The sequence below is a fragment of the Mus musculus genome, chromosome 7, assembly GCF_000001635.26.
Source record: "Mus musculus strain C57BL/6J chromosome 7, GRCm38.p6 C57BL/6J".
NCBI classification, from domain to species: domain Eukaryota; kingdom Metazoa; phylum Chordata; class Mammalia; order Rodentia; family Muridae; genus Mus; species Mus musculus.
The window spans coordinates 17,887,246-17,906,496 of NC_000073.6; the positions used below are offsets into that span (position 1 = coordinate 17,887,246).

The window sequence follows — 19,251 nt, forward strand, 5'->3', positions numbered from 1 at the left end:
TCAAAGAATCCCATAGAGAGGAAAAACATAGATGCTTTGAGGGAGTGGAGGTCATGTTGTTGAACTTAATCAAGGAGTATGGACAAACACCTATCCACACACCTAAGCTAAGTGATAAATACATCTGTTCAGTATTGACTGTTTTACTCTATTCCTGCCTAGCCTCCTTTTTAACCTGCTGTCACCTGCCTACCACTGCCCAAATAACCATTGAATTAGTGCCACCCCATGTGATTGAAGGAGAAAATGTTCTCATACGTATCAACAATCTGCCAGAGAATCTTACAACCTTAGCCTGGTTCAGAGGAATGAGGATTAAGAGCCCTCAAATTGGACAATATACACTGGCCACTAATGTTACTGTGCTGGGGCCTGGTCACAGTGGTAGAGAAACTTTGTACAGCAATGGATCCGTGCAAATCTACAATGTCACCAAAGAGGATATAGGATTCTACAGCCTACGAGTCATGAATAGACATGGAGAAATTGTGTCAATAACATCCATATACCTCAACGTGTACTGTAAGTAATTATTTGTTATCTCTGGGTGCTGGGTGGGATTCATTTCACTAGACACACAAAAGACTATTATGACTGCATGTGCCTACCTCCTTCTTCATTGTATCTTTATGCTCAGCTTTGAACATTTATTGCAGGATGCACATGGTGTAGAATAAGGGCAAAAGATCAGAATCCTTCATTTGACTTCATATTACAGACATGTAGACACATAGTGGTTACATCAGCCAAGAATGGCATCATCTCCTCAGGAATGTATAGTTGAGAAAGAACCTTAATCAAAAAATGTTGGGTGCATTTAAGAAATTCCTAAGGTTTTCACCAGGAATATGTCCTTGAGAAAGACCGCAAGGTACAATGATTTAGCCTTATTGAAAAAGCCAAGGGGGCCTCTGAAAAAGCTGAACATCAGGGGGAAAACCTACATTGCTAGGGGCTCATATTCAATTCTCCCCCTTATGTAGTTTCTTTAGGAAGGACGTGGTATCCATGGGGAATTACCTAGACAAATGTCCAAAGCATCCACGAAAGCCCAGAGAGCACATGTGCAGACCCATCGCCCAGCTCACCAAACAGAAAAAATGGGAGCATCATCTTGAAACTCTTCATAGGAGAGTGGAGCCCATTCCCTGTTTCTAGGAATCAGATTTCTTACTCCCATAAACCCAAAGTGTCAAACTCCATAATCTGGTCAGAATACTCCATTGAGAAAAATTCTATCCCTTTCCTCATACACCACTCAGCTTGTCCTTTTGGGCCCTTTTTGTGAATCTCTGGCCCTTTCAAGCTGAACGAAATTCCATCTTTACAGAACTTGAGATCCCAGGGTAGACTGTGAGTGCAGTTAAGTTTGTGCTTCACACAGGAAGCACAATGACTTTCTTTGGTGCTGACCGACCAAATCTATGTCACTGCAAAAGTCAGCCCTGAGATAATCTGATGTCTTATCAGGGCACATGAATGCTTATAAGCCTTTTTGATTCCAGTGTAATTTGGAAAACTATAATATAAAGATAGAAAGAGGAGAGGGACACCAGGTTGTACTGAGAGTAGAGTAGGCAGAGCAGTGTTTTGAACTCATACCCACCCACAGCTCATGAGATTCTGAGAGATGCTGCTGCCTGTGAGAAGGCTCAGCTCAGAAAGGAGAAAGGAAAACAGAGCTTGGGAGCTGTTATGTAGCAGACGTTTCACAGTGAAGGGAACGGTTAGGCCACAGAGACCAGGGAGATACCCTTGTATGCCTTTGCAAGGGCTGTATTTTCTTTCTTTTGAATTTAACCATATTACAAACATTCAATTTAGCCCAGGAACCAGATGCGGGATAAAACTCTGCTAGCTCAGAGAGGCAGAGAACACATCCAGCTTACCTTCCTCATCACTCAAAATCCCAGATGGAAGTTTTCTCTTCATCCCAGAAAACCCTCAAACTGAATGTCCCTCCCTTCTACTTCCTGTGCATGTCTCTATCTTTCCAGACTCCTTCTTACTTTCTGCTTTTTCCTGTGTTCAGTCCCTGTGTACTGGTTGCTGCTTACAGTAAACAGAAAGCTCTCGTATTAAAGGGGTGTGGTGTGGCTGAGCCAGACCACAATTAGAAACATGATTTTGGGAGTAATTTACACAATCTCAGGATTCACAGTGTGATCAAATATCCTGCAACATTTCTCCCTTTTCTCTAATTAAATGAAATGCTTTTAACTCTAATAAAATAAAAATATTTTCTGTCGTCGTCTGGGAATTGACACACAAATCATACATACACCAATCTCTGTTAAGCAAGCACAGCTTACTGAATGCACAGCATGCTAGGTATTGAGGACCAGAAGAAGGAAAAACCTAATTGTGGCACCAGTCTCTCCTCAGGGCAGGCTTTTCATATGAAAAACCAGGTTTAAAAGTTTGATGGCAGGCATTGAAGTGGTACTGCATTTTTGGGGTAACTAAGCAAAGTATTACCAGCTAACCTTTAAACTGATTGGTCCTGAGTGAGTTAAGAAGGGTGGAGGACAAGAGAATTTCAGAACATTGAGACAACAGTGTACACATGATTCAACCATAACTTCTTGGCTTATTTGTAGCATTCTTTAGTGTCAGCTGTGGATAATTACTTTGGGAAGTAGAGGCTGAGAATCTGAACTTAATTTACCTTATGAGCCATGTGAAAATTGAATTCAAAATGGCTACAATTATGTTAAAAGGAGCAGGCCTCAATATTTACAGTAATGAAGTATTTTTTCCCACATTTTCCATGATATCCAGCATGAGTGTATTTGATAATCTTAGGATGAAGAAATTTTGAGTTTAAAGTTCTGTAAAATTTTCCTTCTCTGATGAACTCGGGAATTTGAATGTCCTGGACAGTTTTTAGTTCAAAGCTGATCTTTGGATGATTGTCAGCTTAGTGGCAATCCTAGCTAGGTAGACCACGGCAATCAATGCAAAGTTGTCACCTGTTTGTGAAGAATCTTCTGGAAGAAGTGGCAAGGGGCAGTTTTGCCTAGTGGCTAGTGTTATCAAAATCTAGGTGGCTTCATCAGTGAAGGGTCCCAGCATCTTCTCTCAGACCTCGAAAGTTACTTTTAGGAATAGTAGAAAACTTAAATATTTTAAATGGAATTTTAAGCAGATCTCAGAATTTTTTGAGGACCACAGTTATTACATATGCCCAAGGTAGAAAACCTTTGTTCCTAGATACCTGGTTCAGAATCAAACCTGAAAACATACAGGAAGATAGATTAAGCATATTTCAAAAATTATTTAGTACTCTGTATGACTACTAGTACCATGACAGAAAGCATATACATATATAATCTTAAATATTTTGAGATAATATTTATATATTAAGAAATGTTTTAGGGAGTCAAATGAAAACCAAAAGAAAAGGAGATTAGTGGAAATAACTTAGTCCCTTATTTTTTCTTTTGCTGTGTACCATACCAGGTGACACTTTTGAAATGAAACAGTGATCTTGGATTTTCCTTTAACAAGCATGCATGGATTCAGAGACAAAGAAAGCCATGCTCCTAACCTAAAGCCAGCTTTGATTTTAAATCCATTGGTCCCCACAGTTCAATATGTGCCTCTTTTTGGGGAAGGGTGACTGGCTTAGGGCTGGGGATTATAGGCAAGTGAGCTATTTTCTCACTGCAGAAAGGCACAAACCCCTTTGCTACCTTATCCTGATCACTACTGAATTAGGATACATACCAGTTTTACTTTAATACATACCCTTCCATAGCTAAGGTCTCTGTCCTTGAAAAGATCCAATATATCATTTTAAGGGGCCACCTCATGACCATAGGATGGTTGACAATGACAAGAGTATAAGATTTTCCATGCCTCATAAAATGTTCAGATTTGTTTCTCAAAGACAGAATTTTTATTCTCCATATAAGGAAAGGGTTTGTAATTGAAGCCAACAGACAGATGCTGGTAGACTGCCTTTTGATTAATAAAGAGTCCCTAATCACAAATTCACCAATAAACAGTATATCCATAGTAAGGTATCATCTGGTTCAATATTGGTCAGGACTGCATGAATAGGAGATGACTTTACAGGCAGTTACAAAAACTACTCTTTGTTCATTTTCCCTTTGGAATTTAGCTGACTTCCCAGCAACCCTGTAGAGGATATTTTATAGTAATTTGTAAATGTATGTGATTTATCTAGTATGTAAGCATATAAATTAGGAGATGTATCTGAGTCCTGACACTGGGTAATGTGTGCCACCACTACCTTGTTCACTGTTACTCTGTAGTTTAGAAAACACCTATATCATAGAGATCAGTTTATTTCTGTGTCTTCAATTCTATTCCGTTGATCAACCTGTCTGGATCTGTTCCAATACCTTGCAGGTTTTATTACTATTACTCTGTAGTACACCTTGAGGTGAGGGATGGTGCTTCTCCCAGAAGTTCTTTTGTGGTTAAGAATTGTTTTTACTATCATGGTTTTTTTTCCTTTTTCCATATGAACTTGAAAATTGCTCTTTCCATGTCTGTGAAGAACTGGGTTGCAATTTTAAGGGGGATTGCATTGAATCTATGTATTTCATTCTGTAGGAGAGCCATTTTCACTATGTTAATCCTACCAATCCATGAGCATGGGAGATCTCTCCATCTTCTGAATCTTCTATGATTTCTTTCTTGAGGGACTTGAAGTTCTTGTCATATAGACCTTTCATTTGATTGGTTAGACTTTGACCCCAAAATGTTTTACTTTATTTGAGACTGTGATGCAGGATGATATTTCCCTATTTCTTTTTCTGACCACTTATCATTTGTATAAAAGAAGGCTTCTGATTTGTTTGAATTAGTTTTATATCCAGCCACTTTACTGAAGTTGTTTATCAACTGTAGAAGATCTCTGGTAGAATTTTTGGGGTAGATTATGTATACTATCATATCACCTCCAAATAATGATACCTTGACTTCTTTTTGCCAATTTGTATTCCATTGAACACTTTTCTGTTGCTGTATTGCTTTAACTAGTATTTCAAGTACTATATTGAATAAATATGTGGAGAGTGGTTAGCCCTGTGTTTAATGGGATAGATTCATAAATCTGCCCATTTTATTTGGAATTGGCTGTTGTTTTTGCTGTATACTGCTTTTATTAAGTTTAACAATGGGCCTTGAATTTCTGACCCCCAATACTTTTAACATGAAGAGGTGTTGTATTTTGTCAAATGCTTTTTCAGCATCTAGTGAGATGATCATGTAACTTTTTTCTTTGAGTTTGTTTATATTGTCGATTATGTTGAAGAATTTTCATATATTGAACCAACCCTAAATCCCTGGGATGAAGCCTACTTGATCCTGGTGAATGATGGTTTTGATGTGTTCTTGGCTTCTGTTTGCAAGAATTTTACTGAGTATTTTTGAACCGGTATTCATAAGTGAAATTGGTCTGAGATTCTATTTTGCTTTTGGAGTATTGTGTGGTTTAGTTATCAGAGTTATCGATGCTTGATACAATGAATTAGGTAGTGTTCCTTTCGTTTCTAATTCAATGAAAATTTTGAGGAAGGCTCATATTAGCTCTTCTTTGAGGAATGGGAGAATTATGCACTAAAGCCAGGTTGCCCTGAGCACTCTCTCTTTCTCTCTCTCAGTTGGAAAATTTTAATGAATTCTTCTATTTCCTTAGGGGATATGCAACTGTTTAGATATTTTACCTGATTTTGGTTTAACCTTGGTACTTGGTTTCTGTCTAGAAATTCATTCACCTTTACCTAGATTTTCAAGTTTTATTGAGTATAGACCTTTATAGTAGGATCCGATGATTTTTTTTTAACTTCCTCAGTTTCTGTTATGCCTCTCTTTTCATTTTTGACTTTGTTAATTTGAATCCTGTCTTGTGCCCGTATTTAGTTTGGCTAGGGGTTTATCTATCTTGGTGATTTTCTCAAAGTACCAGCTTTTGGTGTTGTTAATTCTGTGTATTTTTCTCTTTGTTTCTACTTGGTTGACTTTGGTCCTGAGTTTGCCTTTTTCCTGCCTTCTACTCCTCTTGGGTGCATTTGCTTCTTTTTTATTTTAGGGCTTTCATGTGTGCTGTTATGCTGCCAGTGTAAAATCTTTCCAGTTTCCTTATGAGGGCACTTACTGCTATGACTTTCCTCTTAGCACTGCTTTCATTGTGTCCCATAAATGTGGGTATTCTGTGCCATCATTTTCATTGAATTCCAGGAAGTCTTTAATTTCTTTATTTCTTCCCTGACCAGTTTATTATTGAGTAGAGAGTTGTTCAGTTTCTATGAGTTTGTGGGTTTTGGTTGTTTTTGTTGTTATTGAAGTCTAGCTTTAGTCTGTGGTGATCTGATAGAATGCATGGGATTATGTCAATAATATTGTATCTGTTGAGGCTTATTTTGGGAGTGATTTATATAGTCAGTTTTGGAGAAGGTTATAAGAGGTGCTGAGAAAAAGGTATATTCTTTTGTTTTAGGGTGAAATGTTCTGTATATATCTGTTAAATCCATTTGGTTTAAAACCTTTATTTGTTTCACTGTTTCTGTGTTTAGTTTTTGTTTCAATAACATGTCTATTGGTGAGAATGGGTGCTGAAGTCTCTCATTGTTACTGTGTAGGGTTCAAAGTGTTTTGAGTTTTAGTAATCTTTCTATTACAAATGTGCATACCCTTGAATTGGGAGCATCGATGTACAGAATAGAGACTTTTTCTTGGTAGATTTTTTTTCCTTTGGTGAATATGAAGTGTCCTTCCCCATGTTCCTTGGTAACTTTTGGTTGAATTTCTATTTTATTGTGTATTAGAGAGGTAACTCCCACTTTTTTCTTGGGATCATTTGCTTTGAAATATTTTACCTAGCATTTTACTCAGAGGTAGTCTCTTTATGTTATTGAAGTGTATTTCTTATATGCAGGAAGATGTTGGATCATGCTTGCAATCCTGTCTGTCAGCTTTGTCTTGTATTGGAGAATAGACAGATATTCAAGACAGATAACTGTTCATTACTTACATATTTGTTGGTGTAGGTGGCATTGTGTGTTTTTCATTCTATTCTTTGTATTTTGTTGGGAGATGATTAATTTCATGTTTGTTTGTTTGTTTTTTGGTGTTTGTTACTTTCTGTGTGCTGAAGTTTTCCTTCTAGAATCATCTGTAGGTCTGAATTGGAAGAAAGATATTGTTTAAATTTTTGTTTGACATGGATTACTTTGGTTTCTTATCTATAATGATTAAGAGTTTTTCGGGGTATAGTATCCTGGATTGGCATTTGTGTAATCTTTGGGTCTACATAGCACCTATCCAGTGTCTTCTGGCTTTTAGGATCTTTATTGAGAAGAATGGTGAGCTTCTGATAGGTCTGCCTCTATGTTATTTGGCCTTTTTCACTTACAGCTTTTAATATTTCTTTATTCTGGGCATAGAGTATTTTGATTATTGTATGATGGGAGGATTTTCTTTTCTGGTCTACTGTATTTTGTGTTCTATATGTATCTTGTACATTTATGGGCATGTCTTTCTTTAGTTTGGGGAAGTTTTCCTCTATGATTTGGTTGAAGACATTTTCTGTTTCTTTGATCTGGGAACCCTCATTCTCTTCTGTACCTATTATTCTTAGTTTAGTCTATTCATTATGTCCTTAATTTTCCTAGTTATTTTGGGTTAGTAGGTTTTTTTTTTAAATAATAAAATTTACTTTTATTAGATATTTTCTATAGTTACATTTCAAATATTAACCCCTTTCCTTATTTCCTCTCCTAAATCCCCCTATCCCATACTCCTCCCCCTATTCGATAAACCACCCACTCCCACTTCCCTATCCTGGCATTCCCCTACACTGGGGCAATGATCCTTCCCAGGACCAAGGGTTTCTCCTCTCATTGATGTCTGACAAGGACATCTTTTACTATATATGCAACTATAGCCACAGGTCCCTCCATGTGTGCCGCAGACCCTCTGGGTCCCTTTGTCTGGGTTGAACGGGTCTCTAGTTGCAGATGTGCAAGGAGTTGGCAAATGACAGACAGACACAACACAAGAGGTTGTGTAGAATCTGAATATAATTTGTCAAGTCGAGCACCAAAATTTTTAAATAGAAGAATAACAAGAAACCAGGGGAGATACATCCACAGAGTTACAGTGACACAATACAAAAGAAATGTATACATCAAAAGAAGTTGGGGACCAGGTTGCTGCCACTAAGACAGGAGCAAGGTGTAATGCTAGTCTATTGTTAAGCCCACCACCAGGGGTTCTTAGTAAATGCCTGATTTCTTTGGGCCTAGTGAAGAAACCTGTCTCGAGTGGGGGGATTCCCTAACTCTTTCATGGTAAACCCACCTATTGGCTAGGCCATTGTGAATTCCCTTCTCTGGGTAAAACTGGCTATTGTCTCAAGTAAACACTCTGCAGACCAGCCCTGAGCTATTCCAGCTATGTTCTTTGTAATGCCTAATTAGTTTCACTGTCTCTACTAGAAGTAAATTTGAATGTTACTTGATATGTAACATTCTCACTGAATTCCTACTGAATTCCAACTTTGTCGGCTTTAAGGATTTTCTGTGATGTTGGAACGTTGGTGAAGGCTTAACTATGTCAGAATTCAATCTTTAAAAGGCACTTATAATAAAATAATACTAAAAGAGAGCACGTGGATCCATACACCAGACTAACGTGGGGATAGGGTATGAGTATATGGGTTATGAGAATGCCAAAGTTCCAGGAGGTGAGTTTCTGTGAAACACTTTGCCTCCTGAGTGCTCCCAGACCTCTTGGCCTGCCAAGCAAACTTCACTGGAGTGTGTTTAGCACATGTGTACTCTTTGGTTGGTGGTTTAGTCCCTGGGAGATCTGGGAGTACTGGTTGGTTCATATTGTTGTTCCTCCTATGGGGCTGCAAACCTTCTGCTCCTTGTGTACTTTCTCTAGCTCCTCCACTGGGGACTCTGTGTTCAGTCCAGTGGTTGACTTTGAGCAGCCCTCTCTGTGTTTGTCAGGTACTGGCTGAGCCTCTCAGGAGGTAGCTATCTCAGGTCTTGTCAGTAAGCACTTGTTGGCATACACACTAGTGTCTGGGTTTGGTAAATGTATATAGGATGAATCCCCAGGTGGGTAAGAGTCTTTGGACAGCCTTTCCCTCAGTTTCTGCTCCACAATTTGTCTCTGTATCTCCTCCCATGTGTATATTGTTTCCCCTTCTAAGATGGACTGAGGTAGTCACACTTTAGTCTTACTTCTTCTTGAGTTTCATGTGGTCTATGAATTGTATTTTGGGTATTCTGAGTTTTTGGGCTAATATCCAGTTATCTATGAGTGGGTACAATGTGTGTTCTTCTGTGATTTGGTTACCTCCCTCAGTATCATATTTTCTAATTCCATCCATTTGCCTAAGAATTTCATGAATTCACTGTTTTTAATAGCTGAGTAGTATTCCATTATGTAAATGTACCATATTTTCAGTATCCATTCCTCTGTTGAGAGACATCTGGGTTCATTCCAGATTCTGGCTACTATAAATATGGCTGCTAAGAACATAGTAGAGCATGTTTCCTTATTACATGTTGGAATATCTTCTGAGTATATGTACAGGAGTGTTATTGCTGGGTCCTCATGTATTACTATATCCAATTTTCCGAGGAACCATGAGACTGATTTCCAGAGTGGTTGCACTAGATTGTAATCCTACCAGCAGTGGCAGAGTGTTCCTCTTTCCCCACATTCTTGCCATCGTCTTCTGTCACCTGAGCTTTTGATCTTAGCCATTCTGACTGGTATAGGTGGTATCTCAGGGTTGTTTTGGTTTGCATTTCCCTGATAACTAAGGATGTTGAACACTTCTTTAGGTGCTTTTCAGCCATTCACTATTTTTCAGTTGAGAATTATTTGTTTAGCTCTGTACCCCATTTTTAATAAGGCTATGTGGTTCTCTGGAGTCTAACTTCTTGAGTTCTTTGTATATCTTGTAAATTAGCTCTCTATCACATGTAGGATTGGTAAAGATATTTTTCTAAACTGTTGGTTGCCAGTTTTTTCTATTGGCAGTGTCTTTTCCCTTAAAGAAGCTTTGCAAATTCATGAGGTCCCAGTTGTCAATTCTTGATCTTTGAGCATAAGCCATTGGTATTCTGCTCAGGAAAAATTTCCCTTTGTTGCGCTCACCTCATCCAGCAAGAAAAAACGCAACACGGTCGGATTCTTCTCAACAGCATTCTTTTTTTTTAAAATATTTTTTATTACATATTTTCCTCAATTACATTTCCAATGCTATCCCAAAAGTCCCCCATACCCTCCCGCCCACTTCCCTACCCACCCATTCCCATTTTTTTGGCCCTGGCGTTCCCCTGTACTGGGGCATATACAGTTTGCGTGTCCAATGGGCCTCTCTTTCCAGTGATGGCCGACTAGGCCATCTTTTGATACATATGCAGCTAGAGTCAAGAGTTCCGGGGTACTGGTTAGTTCATAATGTTGTTCCACCTATAGGGTTGCAGATCCCTTTAGCTCCTTGGGTACTTTCTCTAGCTCCTCCATTGGGAGCCCTGTGATCCATCCAATAGCTGACTGTGAGCATCCACTTCTGTGTTTGCTAGGCCCAGCATAGTCTGACAAGAGACAGCGACATCTCGGTCCTTTAGATAAAATCTTGCTAGTGTATGCAATGGTGTCAGCATTTGGTAGCAGCCTTATTTATAATAGCCAGAAGCTGGAAAGAACCCAGATGCCCCTCAACAGAGGAATGGATACAGAAAATGTGGTACATTTACACAATGGAGTACTACTCAGCTATTAAAAAGAATGAATTTATGAAATTCCTAGGCAAATGGATGGACCTGGAGGGCATCATCCTGAGTGAGGTAACACATTCACAAAGGAACTCACACAATATGTACTCACTGATAAGTGGATATTAGCCCAAAACCTAGGATACCCAAGATATAAGATACAATTTGCTAAACACATGAAACTCAAGAAGAATGAAGACTGAAGTGTGGACATTATGCCCCTCCTTAGAATTGGGAACAAAACACCCATGGAAGGAGTTACAGAGACAAAGTTTGGAACAGCCTTCTTTATTTCAGGAACACCTCGATGCTACAGGAACCCGGGAAACCCAGGGAGGGCCGCTTATATACACTATGTGCAGATGATATGATACTATAATTAAGTGACCCCCAAAATTCCACCATAGAACTCCTAAACCTGATAAACTGTAGGGCATTGGGCTATGCATAGACAGGCTAGTCTCCAGTTGAGCTGAGATCTGAACCCTGGAATGATCATATTTCACTTCCATGACATGGTAGGCATTCCCTTAGGTCTTAGCTGATAAACTTCTTGGACTATTTAAATCCTTATCACCTTGTAAGGTTTGAAATAAATTACTTATTTCCTTAACTATTAATTAATTAACTTATTTACTTTACCCCCCATCACACCTTCCCCTCTTTCTCCCAGCCAATCGTCTTCCCTTCTCTTCCCCCCACACCTCCATCTCTCCTCAGAGAAGTGGGGGGGCACATGTGAATATCAACCACTTTGACATATGAAACTAAAGTAGGACTAGGTGCATTATCTTCTACTGAGGTCAGATAAGAAAGCTCAGTTAGGGGAAATGGTCCAAAAGCTGGCAAGAGTATCATACTTCTATTCTATTCTATTCTATTCTGTTCTGTTCTGTTCTGTTCTGTTCTGTTCTGTTCTGTTCTGTTCTGTTCTGTTCTGTTCTGTTCTGTTCTATTCTATTCTATTCTATTCTATTCTATTCTATTCTATTCTATTCAGTTATTCATACATTTCCTATCCTGATGTTGGGCCTTGTCCCTTCTCTCCTCTCAGTCCCACCGTTACATATCTCTCCCATCATCCCCTTTCCACCTATTCAGAGAGGAGAATACCCACTTGGGCACAACTCTACTCTGGTACATCCAGTCCAAGCAGGAATAAATGAATCTTCTTCCAGTGAGACCCAACCTGGAAGTCTATCTAGAGGAAGGGGTTCCATTGAAAGACAGCAGAGTCAGAGACAGCCCCTATTCCAATTGTTAGGGGGTCCATATGAAGACCATGCTACACATCTCTTAAAATGTAGGGGCCTAGGTCCAACTTGTGCCTACTCTTTGGTTGGTAGCTCAGTCTCTGTGAGCTTCCATGCGCCCAAATTAGTTTTCTGTGTAGGTCTCTTGTAGAGTCCTTGACCCTTCTGCCTCCCTCAATTCTATCCCCAACTCATCCACACAACTTACTGACCACTGCCTGATGTTTGGTTGTGGATCTCCACATTTGTTTCCATTAATTGTTGGATGAAGCCGCTTAGAAAACAGATATTCCGGGCTCTTGCATTCAAGCATAGTAGAGTGTCATTAAGAGTATCAGGGGTCAGCTCTTTTATATGGTACAGATATCAAATTGGGCCAGTCATTGTTTGGTCATTTCCTCAATCTACTCCATTGTTACCCCTGAACATCTGTAGGCAGGAAATATTTTGAGTTGGAGGTTTTTCTGGGTGGGTTGATATCCCCTCTCTGCTGGGAGTCCCACTTGGCCACTGGAAGTGGCCACTTCAGCCTCTATATCTCCTGATGTAGGAATTTCAGTTAAGGTCATTCCCATAGGCTTCTCAGAGACTCCCTTGTTCCATATCTCCTGGTAGACTCAGAGATGTCCTGCATTGATTTCTGTTCTAACTCTAACCCTTTTCTCATACCAACTTTCCCATAAGTAATCCCCTTACTCATTCTTATCTTCACCTTCTACCCATCCAGTTTCCTCCTTCCTTCTACCTCCAGTGGCTATTTTGTTTTCTCTTCCTTCCCTGAGCTGTCCCTAATAATTAGTTTCTTTGGTTCTGTGGATTGTAACACAGAGTTAGCCTGTATTTTATAGCTAATTTTCACTTATAAGTGGGCACATATCACATGTGCCTTTTTGGGTTTGTGTTACCACACATAAGTTGTTATAGTCTATGCAAATTTTATGATGTCTTTGTTTTTAATGGATTACTTGTATTTCATTGTGTAAATGTACCACCTTTTCTTGATCCATTCTGCAGTTGAGAGACATCTAGGTTGTTTACAGTTTTTTGGAGAATGAATAGAAAGGAAAATAATTAAAATACAAGCTAACTTTGGAACCAAATGATCTACATTTGCATCTTTTTTCTTCTCTTTCAGAGCTATCTGCCTTCCAGACTCAGCTAGTAATTTTCTTGGACTGTGCTAGCCTTTTCATAACAGTGTGGATATGTATTGTCAGCTGGTAGTCCTTGTATAGTAACTGGATTAACTAAGTTTCATTTTCTATTGACCTTGGGCTCCCCTCTTCAGTCTCATCATGTAGTGGTGTGGTCGAGTCTTGTCTAAATTCCTCTGTGTCTGAGTATTTTTCTTATTTTTCGCTTGTAAATCTATGACTATAGAGGATAAAATATGAAATAACAGACCAATAGTAATTTTAATTGCCATTATGACAATCTCAATTATATTTACATTATGTATTGCTATTTTCAAGCCATCTAAGGCAGCACTATATATAGGGTTCTAGCACCTTATATTTTGGTATTTTCCATCCTTAAGTCTCTCTTTGAGAACTTTTCAGATGGTTTAACAAATCTGATGGCTTCTTAGGTTGTGTACATCTGGCATGATTTCTCTGTCCTGGTGCTTGTGCCAGGCATTGGTGTGCCAAATAGTGTTTTTTGAAAAACAAATCTCAATTTTACCAAAAATGTCTCAGGAGCCAGATGCTTGTTTGAGAGCCTGCTAAATAAGAGAAGCAGATAAAGCACCTAGCTGACCTTCCTCCTCAGTTGACATTTCCCCAACAGAGAGTTCTCATTCTCTATGCCTTCACAAAACCCTTTCAAATTGAATATGCCTCCACTCTTCCTGTGAGCATCTATATCCATCCTCCTGACTCCCTCTTAATCTAGTATTTCTATGTTTACTCCCTGTCAACTGGTTTCTTGTTGTGACCCTTGACCTATGGTTGACTATACTTAATTCTGTTTAAAATAAACAGAAAACTCTTGGACTAAAGGTGAGGTTGAACAGGAAAACTAGAAACAGATTTTCCCAGTAAATAACAAAACCTCAGGGTTCAGAGTGTGATCAAAATCCTACCATAGTGCATAAATTTTCAGGAGCTCACTCTAAAAGGTGAGGAAGATCATGAGAATGAATCTTTCTACTGTCTGGATTCTCCTAAGTAAGACAACAACTTGAGAGCACTCTCAGTGTTTTTAGGAGAGAATTCACACAACCAGACAGAGGCTCAGCTTCAGGAAGGACACAATGAAAAAGAAATTGTAAGGATAGATATGAGCATTTTCTTACATAAATTTAACCACTATCAACATTTTCTGGAAACTGGTGTTCTCAGCTGTGATTTACCAGACCAAAAGAAAAAAAAATCAAGCAGGTGTTGATCAGTGATATCGTTCAATGCACATAGGCATTTGCATCATTGTCTGATAACATGAGAACCAATGAACTCAAAGTATCCTCTGAACTCAACATATGTTGTACCTACCTACACACACTGTGACACACTCATGCACATGAACTCACACAATGTAATTTGTAAATAAGTTAAAAAGTGATAACATTCAGTCTATTTGTAAAAAGTTAAAAAATGAAGACATATAGCATGGTATGCCCAAATTTACTAATATTTCAAATAAATCTAAGGGCATGCAGAGTACTATAAGAAAATAGTTTCCATAGGTATCAGATCATTTTCCAGGATACATTTTCTTAAAAAATTATAAGTCAAATCATAGTTCTCATGATGCTACTAGCCTAGTTGACAAGAAGAATGGCAGGTAGAAAAATACCTTAAAGTTGAAGTCAGCTATTGACTGGAACCACAAGAGGAAGAGAACAATAACAACAAAGAGGCAGAGAGTTAAGCTACAGGATGTGTAGGGGAAAAGGTATGGGAGGCATCGACCCAATACTAATCTAGACTGAATGTTATCAGCTAAATCAAGGGCAGTGACTCAGAGCCATGCTGACACCTGAGTAGAGAGTACCAGGTAGAAGAAATTAGCAGTGCAGGAACACAAAGTAGGTTAGAGAGACACTAAACCATACAGTGAGGCTAACAATGAACTTACCTGGGTAGGATACAGGACTTCATATTACCAAAAAGCACTGTAAACTATATGGATCTCTCTTTTTGTTTCTAGCATCTCTTTGGACATGTGAGCACCCTTCTCCCCATGCCAAGCTCACCATTGAATCAGTGCCTCCCGGCATTTCTGAAGGGGGAAGTGTTCTTCTACTGGTTAAAAATCTCCCCAAAAACCTTCTATCCCTTTTCTGGTACAAAGGAGTTATTGCAGTGAAGAAATTTGAGGTTGCCAGACACATAAAAGCCACAAATTCAAGTGTTCCAGGGCCTGCACACACTGGTCGTGAGACAGTATTCAGCAATGGATCCCTTCTGCTACAGGAAGTTATGCAGAGTGATACTGGATTCTATACTCTACGAACTATGAGTACAGATCTGAAAGATGAAGTAGCACATGTGCAGCTGTACATGGACAGTAAGTGGTTCTCTGTGATTGTTTAATGCAGGGTGGGGCTTAGACACACAGGATTGTCATGCCTATACGCTGCCTCCTTTCCCCCACTGCTGTGTCCCCATGCCATGCTTTAAGCACTTAGTGCAGAATACACATAGTGATGTCAAATATCCATAAAATCAGACTATATAGTGTGACTCTCCTGCCGCAGACTAACCCCTTTTTTGGGTCTCCTATCTGCACAGAACGGGTCTCTAGTTGCAGGTGGGCGAAGGAGTTGCCGAATGACAGCAAATACGACAGAAGAGAGTGTGTTGGATCTGAGTGTAATTTGTCAAATTGAGTATCAAACTTTTTTATACAGAAGAATAGCAAGAAACCAGGAGAGACACATCCTCTAAGTTACAGTGACACAAAACAAAAGGAATGCATACATCAAAAGATGGCGGGGACCAGACTGCATTTACCACTTAGAATGGAGACTGGGTAATGTTAGTCTATTTTTAAACCCACCACCAGGGGTTCTTAGTAAATTATGCTGTTCCTTTGGGTCTAGTGAAGAAACCTGTCCCAGGGGGATTCCCTAACTCTTTCCTGGTTACCCTACCTATTCGCTAGGCCATTGTGTATTCTCTTGTTTGGGTGAGACTTGGCTACTGTCCTAAGTAATCACTCTGCAGACTAGCCCTGAGCTATTCTAGCTCCGTTCTTTGTAATGCCTAATTAGTTTCACAGTCTCTACTAGAAGTAAATTTGAATGTTACTGAATAGGTAACCTTCTTACTGAATTCCTACTGAATTCCAAGCTCCTCTGCTTCAAGGATTTTCTAGGACATGGTGGGACACTGGTGGAGGCTCACCTATTTTAAATTCAATCTTTAAAGGCACTTATAATAAAAGAATACTGAAATAGAGCATACACCTTACTAATGTGGGGATAGGGTTTGAGTATTCGGGCTATGAGAATGCCAAGGTTTCAGGAGGCTGTTTCCTTGAAACTCTTTGCCTAGTGACTGCCTCCAGGCCATTTGACCTCGACAGGCAGACTTCACTGGAGTGAGCGTAGCATTCTCCCTTGTACCAAACAAGTAATTGATAGAAAGCAATTCAGCTTAAGAAGTCTGAGTCTATCAAAAATCAGAGTTGTAGCTATGAAAATGAGGAAACCATTGCATTCTTTCAGGGAAGTGAATACCAGGAATACCTGATCACAGTCAACTGAACCAGGCTTAACCACAGGGGACCCTGGGGATCATTTGCAATGATATTATCCTTAATTTTTTCACTGCTTATAGGGAACCAGTGTTAGGCCAATAATATCAAACTGGGGTATTTATTAGTTCCAAGCTTCAGAGGTCTGTAAATATAATCTACAATCTCATGCAGATAAAATGAGGAGTGCTGCATACTGGATTGCCCCTTATGATTTGCTCAGTGTGTTCTCTTTTATCATACACCCATGGGTGTATGCAGTGGTCTGGATTCTGCAATATAAATATCCCATTAAACAATATATACTACAGGTAACCCCTGTAGTATCATATTCAACTAGGCTTCCATATTTCAAAGGACACTAGCATGTGTCAAGATCACTTGAAGCCAGCCATTCTACTATCTGAAACTTTTCTAATACCTTAGTCTGCAAAGTTCAGACTTCTCCTTGCCCTCATTTGCACCAATCCCATGGGCTGCAGGGCAGAGCAGCAGCACACCTATCAGCTGGAGTAGTGGTTGGCTGTAGCAATAAAGAAAATTGGAAAAAAGTCACAAAGAGTCATCTCAAACTTAAGTGGGCATGGGAGTATCTGACTGAGGGCAGTGAGGATACACACACACACACACACACACACACACACACACACACACACACATATATATATATATATATATATATATATATATATATATATATATACAGAGAGAGAGAGAGAATAGCAGAGAAATGATACAGTGTTCTTGGGAGAATAAAAGTCAAGTTGCTGGTATTCACCTGCATCATTAGGCTGAATGATAAATCTACTTACTAATGACAGAGATCATCTTCTTCCCACCAACCCAATATTCACAACGATAATTTTTCTTTCTCTCTTTTTTTGTCTAGCATCCCTTTCTACTTGCTACCAACTTTCTCAAGTCAAAATTGAATCACTTCCTCAAAAAGTTGCTGTAGGGAAAAGTGTTCTTCTTCTGGTTCACAATTTGCCTGAAGACTTTCAAGCATTTTTCTGGTACAAATCAGCATATAGAAGAGATACATACAAAATTGTAGAATACAGCAGAGCCATGGATACCACCATCATGGGGAGTGCATACAGTTTAAGAGAGTTTATATACAACAATGGATCCATGCTGATAATTGATGTCACTGTGGATGATGCAGGATTCTTTATGCTAGAAATTTTAAGAAAAGATTTCAAGATTGAGAAAGCCTACATTCAACTCCATGTAAATAGTAAGTGGCTCTCCTACTTTATACACTGAGCTGTCTAGGAGGAGTTGGACCTACAGACTTTCCCATTGCATTTATCTCTACACTGTGGTTTTTGCACCTACTTCAGTATACACATTGAGTAGACAAACTCCCTCTCTGTTGTAACTCCATGTTGGGGCTTGGGCATTTAGTGCAGGACTCACATGGTAAAGAATAACTGCAATTGATCAGAATGCTTCATTGACTTCACTATGCAGGTAACTTAACCCATAGTGGGTAATTCACCCCAAGGATATCAGACCCTGTCTATATTCTTGGGATTCTGTCCAGAAACTTGTCCTTGAGAATGATAGTCAGAAACAATTAGTGCAAGTGGTTGAGAAAACAGTGGTATACTCCCTTGTTACTGAACAAGGATAACATAGTTGGATAAGTTCATAGCCTACTAACTAACTGTCCTGATGGGCTTATTGGACTTATGGAAAGTCATGGTTGCCAGAGAGAGGGAAATGGACATTAGTCTTCATAAGAAATGTCTGTCCTCTTGGGTCTAACTCAGGGAATTCTTTTCTGGAGGTACATGACAATAGAATATGATCATCTGTATAGATCCCCAAGCATGAGTTGCAGTTCACCTAGTTATCAATATGTGCACTATTGTGACACACAATCCATATTCAAAATAGTATTTATCTGAACCAGGAACTTACCTTTTAGCCTGGCTTCTACTTCTTCCCCTACAGATCAGGACGTCAAGGACACAGAGTTTTTAGACCTAATGGCTGGCTCCCATGTATGCTACTGTGCGAGTAAATCATGTTCTTTTATCTCTTTTATCTCATATATATATATATATATATATATATATATATATATATATATATATATATTGTGTGTGTGTGTGTGTGTGTATCTTTTATTTCCTTTGGAAGAGATATGGTAGCTGAGGGACATCACCTAGTCAGAAGTTTAGGGAATCCCAGAAATCCCAGGGGGCACATAGAAAGATCCTCACACAGCTCATCAAGCAGAACTGGGAGCATCATCTTGACTCTTCAAGAGACAATGGAGTCCCCATCTTTCCAGGACTCAGCTTGACGTTACTCAAGGTGTGAAACTCCATACTTCATACCAATATGTGAAACTCCATAAATCTTCTTTTGGTCCTTTGTCTTGGGTCAGAATGCTGCCTGGTAGCTCCACTCAGAAGAGTTCTGTCCCTTTCCTCATGCATCACTCTGCTGGTCCAGTTTGGAGCACTCACAAGCACCTTTGTCCACTTCTTACTAAGATTAAAATTCCA

The 19,251-nt window shown here is 39.2% G+C and overlaps 1 protein-coding gene across 7 annotated transcripts in view; it reads left to right on the top strand.

Moving 5' to 3' along the window:
• The window catches only part of Gm5155 (predicted gene 5155), a 47,300-nt gene that overhangs the window by 15,502 nt on the left and 12,547 nt on the right, over nucleotides 1-19,251 (top strand). For 4 of the 7 annotated variants that reach the window (XM_006540458.1, XM_006540459.2, NM_001378684.1 and 1 more), the window contains 3 exons: nucleotides 163-522; nucleotides 15,179-15,538; nucleotides 17,619-17,969. In XM_006540458.1, the coding sequence (XP_006540521.1) occupies nucleotides 163-522; nucleotides 15,179-15,538; nucleotides 17,619-17,969 (1,071 nt within the window). The remainder of the gene's footprint in view (nucleotides 1-162; nucleotides 523-15,178; nucleotides 15,539-17,618; nucleotides 17,970-19,251) is intronic. The other 3 variants (XM_006540461.2, XM_006540457.1, XM_006540462.1) reach the window with 3 other exon arrangements.